Source organism: Mustelus asterias, chromosome 21 (genome assembly GCF_964213995.1).
Source record: "Mustelus asterias chromosome 21, sMusAst1.hap1.1, whole genome shotgun sequence".
Taxonomy (NCBI): Eukaryota; Metazoa; Chordata; class Chondrichthyes; order Carcharhiniformes; family Triakidae; genus Mustelus; species Mustelus asterias.
The window spans coordinates 76,517,255-76,530,038 of record NC_135821.1 but is presented as its reverse complement, the minus strand read 5'-3'; the positions used below and the strand labels follow the sequence as shown (position 1 = coordinate 76,530,038).

At 45.7% G+C, this 12,784-nt stretch overlaps 1 protein-coding gene across 2 annotated transcripts; it reads left to right on the top strand.

Moving 5' to 3' along the window:
• The first annotated feature begins 3,701 nt into the window (after positions 1 to 3,701).
• med18 (mediator of RNA polymerase II transcription, subunit 18 homolog (yeast)) lies at positions 3,702 to 12,186 on the top strand. Of its 2 annotated transcripts, none has more exons than XM_078237208.1 (3): positions 3,702 to 3,789; positions 8,064 to 8,161; positions 10,225 to 12,186. In XM_078237208.1, the coding sequence occupies exons 2-3, from the start codon at positions 8,089 to 8,091 to the stop codon at positions 10,782 to 10,784; spliced, it is 633 nt and encodes a 210-aa protein (XP_078093334.1). In that variant the 5' UTR covers positions 3,702 to 3,789; positions 8,064 to 8,088; the 3' UTR covers positions 10,785 to 12,186. The 2 variants fall into 2 exon arrangements, with proteins under 2 accessions (XP_078093334.1, XP_078093335.1); XM_078237209.1 differs by having other exon boundaries at positions 3,734 to 3,789; positions 8,068 to 8,161.
• Positions 12,187 to 12,784: the final 598 nt, after the last annotated feature.

Genomic DNA, 12,784 nt, shown 5'->3' with positions numbered 1-12,784 from the left:
GGCCCATATCCCTCTAAACCCATCTTACCCATGTAATTGTCTAAATGCTTTTTAAAAGACAAGATTTGTACCCGCCTCTACTACTACTTCTGGCAGCTCGTTCCAGATGCTCATCACCCTCTGTGTGAAAAAATTGCCCCTCTGGACCCTTTTGAATCCGTCCTTCTCACCTTAAACCTATGCCCTCTAGTTTTAGACTCCCCTCCCTTTGGGAAAAGATGTTGACTATAGAGCTGATCTTTGCCCTTCATTATTTTACAGACCTCTATAAGATCACCCCGAAGCCTCCTATGCACCAGGAAAAAAAGGTCCCAGTCTATCCAGCCTGTCCTTATAACTCAAATCATCAAGTCCCGGTCGCACCCCTGTAAATCTTTTCTGCACTCTTTCTGGTTTAGTTTCCTGAATTAATGCAGTCAGGGTACTGAGTGGGGAGATGAGAAGCATTGAACTGGTCAAGTTTTGGGAGTAGGGAAGGGTCAGGAGGGGCAATATTTTTGAAACTGTTTCACAATAAATGAACTGGAGCAGTTCTGTCCAGGAGTACATACACAGCAGTTCCACAGAACGTTCCACAGAACCTGCATTTTTGTGCAGTAACTGAAATTCAAAAAAAAGACAATGTTTCTGCAAGCGCTGCGTTTGAATCCAGGTGATTGTACTTTGCTGAGTTTTTAGGTAATGAGCCACAGTCTTCAGGGGACCAAAGGCATCTCTCTTTAGTGGTTATATAGCTATAGGGGCATCATCCATATCAAGTGTGGGGTAAGAAGTGGAGGCAGGCTTATTATAGTACCACAGATAATATGGAGCATAAAGTGGCCATTCAGCCCATTGTCGTTGCTGCAAGATGTATATTTGGATGTAAGTATTGTTATGATACTGTGCCTTTAAGGTATGTATTTTAGTCGTGTTTCTGTGCTGAAAGTGTTTACTAGTCCCTTCCATTTTATCAGAGCCAGTTTGTCTACATCCAGCAACATTGTATTGCTACTGCAGCGACATAATTGATCTTAATTGATGCAGTGTTTGTTTTGATCTGAAACATAGAAGCAGGAAGAGGCCATTTGGCCCTTAGAGCCTGCTCCACCATTCATCACGATCATGGCTGATCGTCCAACTCAATAGCCTAATCCTGCTTTCTCCCCATAACCTTGATTCCATTCGCCCCAAGTGCTATATCCAGCCGCCTCTTGAATACATTCAATGTTTTGGTATCAACTACTTTCTGTGGTTATGAATTCCACAGGCTCACCACTCTTTGGGTGAAGAAATGTCTCCTCACCTCCGTCTTAAATGGTCTACCCTGAATCCTCAGACTGTGATCCCTGGTTCTGGACTCCCCCATTAATGCAATTAATGCAGGGTTTAGTTGTTTCCCCTGGGATATTGCAGAGTGGGGCTTGATTAGGTTGATGGACAGATAAGGTGATATGAATGGGTACAGCTAGGTTTTCACAGAAAACTGAAGCTCAGTCTGCTTTTGAGATTTTTAGAGAGAGGTTGCTTTCTTTGTATCTCTTGCTCTGTCTGAAGTGGAGGCTGGAATCTGCCCAGAAATAAGCCTTTTCCTTTGAGATTCTACTGTCTGGGGCGGAGCTTTCTCTGGAAGTTGCTGCATGAGAGTTAGAAGACAGACGCCCGTCTGGATCACTCTCCAGAAGTGTCAAAAAGCTGGAAATCTAGCACCACGTAAACAGCTTTGGTTTCTGTGCTAACTTGTTCTAAAGAAGGAATTTATGTCAATGGGGGAATACTGTTAAATTGGAACAATAGAGCTGTTAAGAATTATACTTTGTCATCTTTAAACATTTTAATTAGTAAAAGTTATGCTAATTCTTTTTTTTTTGTTTATATCCAATTCAATCCAATCAAAGTCCAATTCAACGTCTCAGCAAGTGAGACATTCCAGATCCAAGCTGACAAGAGCAGACATTGCACCTTCTCCAAGGCTTGATCTCATCTGCATCTTAGCCAAAAGGCCTAGATGCTGCTTTAAAAAATTGCTTGAAATGACGCCTCAGTGTAACCTCATGAATTCAACCAAGTGCAGGTTGCCAAAACTACACTTGATCTTAGCCAAAAGGCCAAAAAGCAAATCCTTTTGTTATACTCTAACTGTTCTTAGGGTTTGCTTTGATAAAAGCTTCCTAGTGGGTCACTTGAATCATACCTGGAGTGAAACTTCAGATCAGCCATGATCTTATTGAATGGCGGGGCAGGCTCGAGGGGCCAGATGGCCTACTCCTGCTCCTATTTCTTATGTTCTTATGAAACACCTTCTGCTCACTCTAATGCCAAAATCAAAAGTAAAAGTTAGGGTCTAGGTGAACTTCATAAAATATTTTGGAGTTTCTGATCTTGTCCAGAACAACATTACCACTGGATGGAGCGGTGAGGACATACTGTTTGAACTAGGAGAAAAATAGGTAGGGGAAAAAAAACCTGTCTAATTAAGAATTTTTGAAAAGTTTGCATGGGTTAAAAATCTTACATAGCCAGTTTATTTCCAGTGTGTTCTGGAAAGAGGTGAGTCAGTGTCATCCCCAAAACTCATCATTATCAGAAAGGCTCCATACAATTAACTTCTTCCCTGCTGCTGTCAGACTTTTGAATGGACCTACCTCGCATTACGTTGATCTTTCTCTACACCCTAGCTATGACTATAACACTACATTCTGCACTCTCTACTTTCCTTCTCGATGAACGGTATGCTTTGTCTATATAACAATACTTTTCACTGTATGCTAATACATGTGACAATAATAAATCAAATCACTGGATGTGAATATTCCAGTGATTTAAACACAGTCAGCCTGGGAGAAGGTGATGGCAGATTTCCACTCCATCTGACGATGGGGCAGCGCTCCGAAAGCTAATGGTATTTGCTACCAAATAAACCTGTTGGACTTTAACTTGGTGTTGTTAAAACTCTTACTGTATTTACCCCAGTCCAACGCTGGCATCTCCACATCACAGGGAGATGGCACAGAGTAAATACTGGCAATATTCTCTAACGTGGAGATGCCGGCTTTGAACTGGGGTAAGCACAGTAAGAAGTCTCACAACACCAGGTTAAAGTCCAACAGGTTTATTTGGTAGCACGAGCTTTCGGAGTGTCGCTCCTTCTCCACCTGAAGGAGCAGCGCTCCGAAAGCTCGTGATTCCCGATAAACCTGTTGGACTTTAACCTGGCGTTGAGAGAATTCTCACCATTCTCTAAACCGGCGGCTGCAGACACAATGGCTAAAATCCCTGAATGTGTCAGCTGCCCAGGAGCTCAGTCCCGCTCCGGACACTCCGGCTCTGGACACTCGGCTCCGGACAACCGGCTCTGGACACTCGACTCCGGACACTCCGGACAGCCGGCTCTGGACACTCGGCTCCGGACACTCCGGACAGCCGGCTCTGGACACTCGACTCCGGACACTCCGGACAGCCGGCTCTGGACACTCGACTCCGGACACTCCGGACAGCTGGCTCTGGACACTCGGCTCCGGACACTCCGGACAGCCGGCTCTGGACACTCGGCTCCGGACACTCGGCCTCCCACAGTCTCCGGGCCGGACACAGTGACTGTTTGGCAGCAGCCGCAGCAGAATCTGATTCGAGAGGGGCGAGGGGGTGGGGGAACACAGGGTCGGGGGTCAGGGTCCGCGCGCAGATTCTCCCCCCACCCCGGGTTCCGGGTCTTGTTTCCGGTCGGAAGGTTTTGGCGGCTGCACGCGGGAGACTTCCGGTGTGGCCCCGGCCGGAGGGCGGCTTCCGGCGGCGGGAGGAGCGGAGCGGGTGAGTGAAGGGGGAGGAGGAATCGGGGGGTCCGGGCTCCGCGGGGCGGGGGCGGTAAGTGAGGAGGATTGATATCGCGGGGTCCCCCCCCCCGGGGGGGCTGTATCGGCGGCTCTGGCAGTGGGAGTGAGGTTGGGGTCCGGGTTTGGATCCGGGAATCTCCTCAGTTCCCGCCTGAACCCCCCCCCCCAGGGAAGCTCAGCAGATATTGTCCGAGTGTCTGAGCTGCTCTGACTCAGCGACCGGCATCAAAAACAGGTTAAACATTGAAATAAATGTCACCAAAGCTGGAGAACCCCAATAATCAGGTGGAGACCAAAAGAGAACAAGGCTGGAAAATCTCAGCAGGTCTGGCAGCGTCTGTGGGGAGAGAATGGAGCTGGTGTTTCGAGATGACCCTTTCTCAAAGTTCTGTGAACTTCTCCCTCCACTCACCTGATGAAGGAGCAGCGCTCCGAAAGCTCATAATTCCACATGAACCTGGTGGACTTTAACCCGGTGTTGTGAGACTTCTTATTGTGCTTACCCCAATATTAACAGAGAAATTAAGAGCAATCCAGCCCTTCGAGCCTGCTCCGCCATTCAATCAGATCATGGCTGATCTCTCCCTGGTCTCAAATCCACCTCCCCACCTGTTCCCCATATCCCCCCTTTATCCTTTTTTAAAATCAGCAATATATCTATCTCCTTGAAACCATTCAACGATTCAGACTCCACCGCGCTATGCAGCAGCAAGTTCCACAAATTCACCACCCTCTGCGAGAAGCAGTTCCTCCTCATCTCAGTATTAAATGTACCACCTTTCAACCTATACCTGTGACCTCTTATTCGAGATTGCCCCTGAAGGGGAAACATTTGGTCTACATTTACTTTATCAATCCCTTTTAACATTTTTATGTACCTCAATCAGATGCCCTCTCATCCTTTATTTATTAGTATCACAAGTAGGCTTACATTAACGCTGTAATGAAGTTACTGTGAAAATCCCCCAGTCATCACACTCCGGCGCCTGTTCGGGTACACTGAGGGCAAATTTAGCATGGCCAATGCACCTAACCAGCACGTTTTTTGGACTGGGAGGAAACTGGAGCACCCGGAGGAAACCCACACAGGGAGAACATGCAGATTGTGCACAGACAGTCACTCAAGCCGGGAATCGAACCTGGGTCCCTGGTGCTGTGAGGCAGCAGTGCGAACGACTGTGCCACCGTCATTGCTGTCCTCTGTCAAAACTGCTCAGTATTCCAGGATCACCATGGAATAAATGCGAAGTGATGCATTTTGGAAGAAATAATGTAGGGAGGAGTTATACAATAAATGGCAGAGTCATCAGGAGTATAGAAACACAGAGGGACCTAGGTGTGCAAGTCCACAAATCCTTGAAGGTGGCAACACAGGTGGAGAAGGTGGTGAAGAAGGCATATGGTATGCTTGCCTTTATAGGACGGGGTATAGAGTATAAAAGCTGGAGTCTGATGATGCAGCTGTATAGAATGCTGGTTAGGCCACATTTGGAGTACTGCGTCCAGTTCTGGTCGCCGCACTACCAGAAGGACATGGAGGCGTTAGAGAGAGTGCAGAGAATGTTTACCAGGATGTTGCCTGGTATGGAGGGTCTTAGCTATGAGGAGAGATTGGGTAAACTGGGGTTGTTCTCCCTGGAAAGATGGAGAATGAGGGGAGATCTATTAGAGGTGTACAAGATTATGAAGGGGATAGATAGGGTGAACGGTGGGAAGCTTTTTCCCAGATCAGAAGTGACGTTCACGAGGGGTCACGGGCTCAAGGTGAGAGGGGCGAAGTATAACTCCGATATTAGAGGGATGTTTCTTACACAGAGGGTGGTGGGGGCCTGGAATGCGCTGCCAAGTAGGGTGGTGGAGGCAGGCAAGCTGACACCGTTTAAGACTTACCTGGATAGTCACATGAGCAGCCTGGGAATGGAGGGATACAAACGATTGGTCTAGTTGGACCAAGGAGCGGCACAGGCTTGGAGGGCCGAAGGGCCTGTTTCCTGTGCTGTACTGTTCTTTGTTCTTTAATACAAATATAAAGCTTCATTTTCATTCTTCTTCACTCGCCCACCCTCATTTCCAACACAAAAGGTGTGAGGAGCTCACGGACTTCATGGTCACTTCCCAGAAAGACCCACCTGTTCAACTGTCTCTGTCACATCCTTTCTGTTCCTTACCCTCCAAACCAAACTAACAAACCATTATTGAAATCTGTTCATAACATTTACCTTTCTCCCCTCATGACCTCCCTGAGGTTGCCTTGTCTGTGAGACCCATCTCCTGCATTGTCAACCTTATATCTATTAGAATATAGAACATTACAGCGCTGTACAGGCCCTTCGGCCCTCGATGTTGCGCCGACCAGTGAAACCAATCTAAAGCCCATCTAACCTACACTATTCCAATATCATCCATATGTTTATCCAATAACCATTTGAATGCTCTTAATGTTGACGAGTCTACTACTGCTGCAGGCAGGGCATTCCACGCCCTTACTACTCTCTGAGTAAAGAACCTACCTCTAACATCTGTCCTATATCTATCACCCCTCAATTTAAAGCTATGTCCCCTAGTGTTAGCCATCACCATCCGAGGAAAAAGGCTCTCACTATCCACCCTATCTAATCCTCTGATCATCTTGTATGCCTCTATGAAGTCACCTCTTAACCTTCTTCTCTCTAACGAAAACAACCTCAAGCCCCCTCAGCCTTTCCTCATACGATTTTCCCACCATACCAGGCAACATCCTGGTAAATCTCCTCTGCACCCTTTCCAACACTTCCATATCCTTCCTATAATGCGGCGACCAGAACTGTATGCAATACTCCAAGTGCGGCCGCACCAGAGTTTTGTACAGTTGCAACATGACCTCCTGGCTCCGAAACTCAATCCCTCTACCAATAAAAGCTAACACACCGTACGCCTTCTTAACAACCCTATCAACCTGGGTGCCAACTTTCAGGGATCTATGCACATGGACACCCAGATCCCTCTGTTCATCCACACTACCAAGTATCTTACCATTAGCCCAGTACTCTGTATTCCTGTTACTCCTTCCAAAGTGAATCACCTCACACTTTTCCGCATTAAACTCCATTTGCCACCTCTCAGCCCAGCTCTGCAGCTTATCTATGTCCCTCTGTAACCTGCCACTTCCCTCCGCAAGTTGCTGATCTCCCAATTATTCTTGCTGTTTCCCACATTCGTTCCTGTTTTAAAAACTGTTCCCTCTCCTCAGATGTTGAACCCCTCGCTTTTAAGGCTGTTGCTGTCACCCCCTCCTCAAAAATCACAGCCTTGACTCCTCTGTCTCCTCTGATGGAGCAAATTGCTGCTCCATCTCCAACCTCTCATTCCCCTCTTTCCTTTCAAGTTCTTGATTTAGTTGATGCCTCTTAAATCTGCACCTATTTTTGCTGCAGCTCCCATGTTTGGACCATGTTCTAACCCCATGTGTATCACCAAGACCAGATACTGTCACACTCATATCACCCATCTCCACCCCTGCCTTGGTCCTCAGCCAAGTCTTTGTTATCTCCAGATTTGACTATTCCAAAATTCTGATGGTCAACCTCCCATAGCCAACCTCAATAAACTTATAAATTTCAGCTCATCTAAAACTCTGCTGCCTAGATCCAAATTTGACACCAAGTCACTTTCACCCATCACCCGTGTGCTTGCTGATATACACTGGCTCCTAGTCCAGCAACACACCAGTCTTAGAATTCTGATCCTCACATTCACATCCCTTCATGGCCTCCTTATCTCTGTCATCTCCACCAACCCTACAATCCTCCAAAAATCTGCATTTCTCTAACTCTTGACATTGTGCATTTCCCATTTCTTTGCCCCATGACTGGCAACCGTGCCTTCAGCTGCCTGGGTCCCAGACTCTGGAATTTCCTCTCCATCTTGCTCTGTCCTTTAAGATGCTCCTTTAGCCTATCTGAACCAAGCATTTGGCCTTCTGCCCTAATATCTCCTCAGTGTTGTGAGACTTCTTACTGTGCAAACCCAATATTAACAGAGGAATTAGGAGCAATTCAGCCCTTTGAGCCTGCTCCGCTATTCAATCAGATCATAGCTGATCTCCCCCGGTCTCAAATTTTGTCTGATCGTGCCCCCCTCCACCGAATGAAGCAAGTTGGCATACTTTACTAATGGTGCCGTATAAACACAAGTTGTTCTTAAAACCTCAACTTTGCTGATGTCCAGTTTGCAAACATTCCAGTCTTTTGACACTAGTTTTTTTCCCCCCAGCTAGGTCTGCTCGAGACTTGTCAAAATGGAGGCTCCTCCTGTAACCGTGCTACCCGTCATTGGTGGAACCATCAACATGATGGAATACATTCTGCAAGGTATGAAAACGGTCTTAATTTTATTATTAGATGGTTAAAGTAAGTAAATGACTGTTTTAGCCCTAAAACCAATGATTGAGTGATTGGCAGGTACAGTAAACATTCATCCCAGTCAGTCCTGCCACTTATTGGATCATAATTTACAACTTGTCTCTGTGACTGTGTGCTGATGGGGATCTGCAGTAGTCTGGAATGGGCAGAGGTATAAGATGCTTCATTCTTTTGGGCAGAGTAATAGGTGTATTTTGTTAGTCTGCCAGGTTTCTTTGCTCCATTTAACCTGAAGATGTGGTTGTACGAACATCTTCCAGTAGCAGCCTGGCATGTTCCTGTCCTTGCCTCCCAGCTGAGGCCTCTGGACAGTGAACTAAAGAACAAAGAACAGTACAGCACAGGAAACAGGCCCTTTGGCCCTCCAAGCCTGTGCCGCTCATTGGTCCAACTAAACCATTCGTTTGTATCCCTCCATTCCCAGACTGCTCATGTGACTATCCAGGTAAGTCTTAAACGATGCCAGCGTGTCTGCCTCCACCACCCTACTTGGCAGCGCATTCCAGGCCCCACCACTCTCTGTGTAAAAAATGTCCCTCTGATATCTGAGTTATACCTCGCCCCTCTCACCTTGAGCCCATGACCCCTCGTAATCGTCACCTCCGACCTGGGAAAAAGTTTCCCACTGTTCACCCTATCTATACCCTTCATAATTTTGTACACCTCTATTAGGTCTCCCCTCATCCTCTGTCTTTCCAGGGAGAATTGGAAACCTGGTTGATTTCCCTCCCCTTAACCAGGTTCATTCAGATCAATTCTAGTGACCTTGATACTACCTCAGCTGAGGACAGAGCTGCGATCTTGCTGTATAGAAATATTCTGGCCTGGTCTGACTGAGTCATTAGTTCTGTTTTGATCTTTGTTTAAACAAAAGGTAACAAAACCTATTTTTTTCCAAAAACTAACTGAGTATTAAGACTTGAATATTGTAGAATGGAGAGATGTGTTACTGAAGTTTTTCATCTTGCATTCATCAGGACAAATGCAAGAATGCCAAATTTCAAATGATCACAACAATCTATACCACAAGAGAAAAGGATAAAGTAAAGTAAAGTTTATTTATTAGTCATAAGTAAGGCTTACATTAACACTGCAATGAAGTTACTGTGAAATTCCCCTAGTCACCACAGTCCAGCGCCTGTTCGGGTCAATGCACCTAACCAGCACGTCTTTCAGAATGTGGGAGGAAACCGGAGCACCCGAAGGAAACCCACGCAGATACAGGGAGAACGTGCAAACTCCACAGACAGTGAATCAAGCCAGGAATCGAACCCGGGTCTCTGGTGTTGTGCAGCAGCAGTGCTAACCACAGTGCTACCGTGCCGCCCCACTGTGCTACCATGTAGTATAAATTCCCTGTTGTATAAATTGTTATGATTGTTTGAAATTTGGCATTCTTACATTTGTCCTGAACACGACAGAGGTTGAGGGATTACTTTATAGAAGTTGCAAAATTATGAGGGGCATGGGCAGAGTGGATAGAAGCTTTTTCCCAGGGTGGAAGAGTCAATTACTAGGGGGCATAGGTTTAAGGTGCGAGGGGCAAGGTTTAAAGAAAATGTACGAGGCAAGTTTCTTTTACACAGAGGGCGGTGGGTGCCAGGAACTCGCTGCTGGGGGCGGTCGTGGAAGCAGATGCAATAGTGACTTTTAAGGGGTGTCTTGACAAATACATGAATAGGATGGGAACAGAGGGATATGGTCCCCAGAAGGGTAAGGGGTTTTAGTTCTGTCGGGCAGCATGGTCGGGTGCAGGCTTGGAGGGCCGAAAGCCCTGTTCCTCTGCTGTAATTTTTTTTGTTCTTTGGAAAGCTTCTTGTCTCTCTATTCAAGAATGTCTGAGTTCTGTACTGCCAAGCGATTGTTTGAATATTAAGTGTAGAATTCCAGCATCAATGGTTTCATTGTGAAAAAATGTCAAACGATTAGAAAGCTGGTGCTTTTCCCTCAGTATTCTCATTTTGTTAAAATCATCTTTCTTCAATGATTATAAATGGTTCTGATTTCCCCAGGGAGCGTACTGGACCAGAGTCTGGAAAGTCTTCTTCATCGATTGCGTGGCCTTTGTGATAATATGGAGCCAGAAACCTTTGTAGACCACGAGCTGGTTTTTCTGTTAAAAGCCCAGCAAGGAAGTCCATTTATTTTACGGGCCCGACGTGCCGTGGACAAGCCTGGCATGCCGTGGCACCTCCGCTACCTTGGGCAGCCTGAAATTGGAGACAAAAACCGATCAGCGCTGGTACGAAACTGTGTGGACATTGCCACTTCCGACAGCCTAACCGAGTTTCTGGTAGAGATGGGCTTCCGAATGGACCATGAGTTTGTGGTGAAGGGACATGTTTTCCGCAAAGGGATTATGAAGATTGTGGTGTCCAAGATCTTTCGGATTTTGCTTCCGGGTAACATTGATAACATTGAGCCGCTCTCACTGTCGTACCTGGTAGAACTGAATGTGGTGGCACCTCCTGGCCAGGATGCTGTGTCAGACGACATGAAAAGTTTTTCAGAACAACTGAAGCCTTTAGTTCATCTTGAAAAAATTGACCCTAAGAGATTACATCAGGTGTAGGAAAAAATCTGTGATGTACATAATGGGGGGAATTGGAGGATTTTGGGGCTGAAGCACTAGTCACACTGAGTTTTATACATGTCTGCTTATAAAACTAAAAATGTTTTGAATAAAAGTAAGATTTGTCTTACACATGGATAATCATTGCTCTACTCAAGAAAGCCAGGAAGTGAAAGATGGTATTTGAGCCGAGTTTTTACACACTTTGTAATTTTTATTTATTTATAGTGATATATACATTACAAGCACGCACCTCCAAACCCAATAACCCCAGTTTTGTTCTGTTCTTATATATACTCTTTTAAATAACAACTAAAATAAACTAATTAACATAATAAAAGCCCCTCAAAGAGGCATCTGCTCCAATGTATAGAGGTACAGGTGAATCCTTAGTACCCACCACCTCAATACAATTAATACTCAATTATCAAACCATTAACAATAGGTGATGGCCTAGTGGTATTATGGCGAGACTATTAATCCTGAAACTCAGCTAATGTTCGAATCCCGCCACGGCAGATGGTGGAATTTGAATTCAATTTAAAAATATCTGGAATTAAGAATCTACATTGACCATGAAACCATTGTCGATTGTCGGAAAAACCCATCTGGTTCACTAATGTCCTTTAGGGAAGGAAATCTACCGTCCTTGACTGGTCTGGCCTACATGTGACTCCCGTGCCACAGCAATGTGGTTGACTCTCAACCGTCCTCCAAAGGCAACTAGGGATGGGCAATAATGCTGGCCAGCAGCGACGCCCATGTCCCACGAATGAATAAAAAGAAAATGTGGCCTCTGATTCAGTATAGAGTGAAGCAGGTGCTGTTTCTGTAGTATAGTGGTTGCTTTACATGCAAAAGGTCTCAGTGAAGCAGTTCGGCTAATATATTGAGCAGTGATGCTGTGTCAGTGCAGAACCTGGTTGTTCTGCTGATTTTTTTCCAGCACCGTGATAGTGAAGTGGAGGCTTTGCTTCTTGATACTGATCCAAGCTCCCACTGCTGGTTTACAAGCGGAACCAGCCCATCAGACTCACTGAATAAAGAGGACACTTAGAATCAGTAGCAGGAGCTGTGGCTAAAGTCAGGAGAGTTGCGATGAAAATAAAACATAGAACATAGAACAGTACAGCACAGAACAGGCCCTTCGGCCCACGATGTTGTGCCGAGCTTTATCTGAAACCAAGATCAAGCTTTCCCTATCATCCTGGTGTGCTCCATGTGCCTATCCAATAACCGCTTAAATGTTCCTAAAGTGTCTGACTCCACTATCACTGCAGGCAGTCCATTCCACACCCCAACCACTCTCTGCGTAAAGAACCTACCTCGGACATCCCTCCTATATCTCCCACCATGAACCCTATAGTTATGCCCCCTTGTAATAGCTCCATCCACCCGAGGAAATAGTCTTTGAACGTTCAAACACTGGAGGAACAGAGCAGCAGCTGACAGGAATGTGTTAGCTGAAGTTTGAAAGAAAAATGAGAAGATCCTGTATATGATTTGCTTTATATATGTAATTATATAAAGTACAGTAAAAATTACAGATATTCCAACACTTCAACTATATGACGGTGACCCAAATAACAGAATAAACCTTGTATGTTTTGTGTATACTGCTCCCTGGAGGAGATAGCTGAGGATGATTTATTCCAATTTTTGGCTAATGCTGCTTTGGGCCGGCTCACCAGAATTCATGAGAGAATTGACAGAATTGATTTTCTTGTGATCGTCCCCCTCCCTATTCTGTGGCTATAGAATCATTGAGGATTACAGCATAGAAACAGGCCCTTTGGCACAACTTGTACATGCCGCCCAGTTTTTACCATTAAGCTAGTCCCATTTGCCCACATTTGGCCCATATCCCTCGATACCAATGTTACCCATGTAATTGTCCAAATGCTTTTTAAAAAACAAAATTATATCCGCCTCTACTACTACCTCTGGCAGCTCGTTCCAGACACACACCACCCTCTGTGTGAAAAAATTGCCCCTCTGGA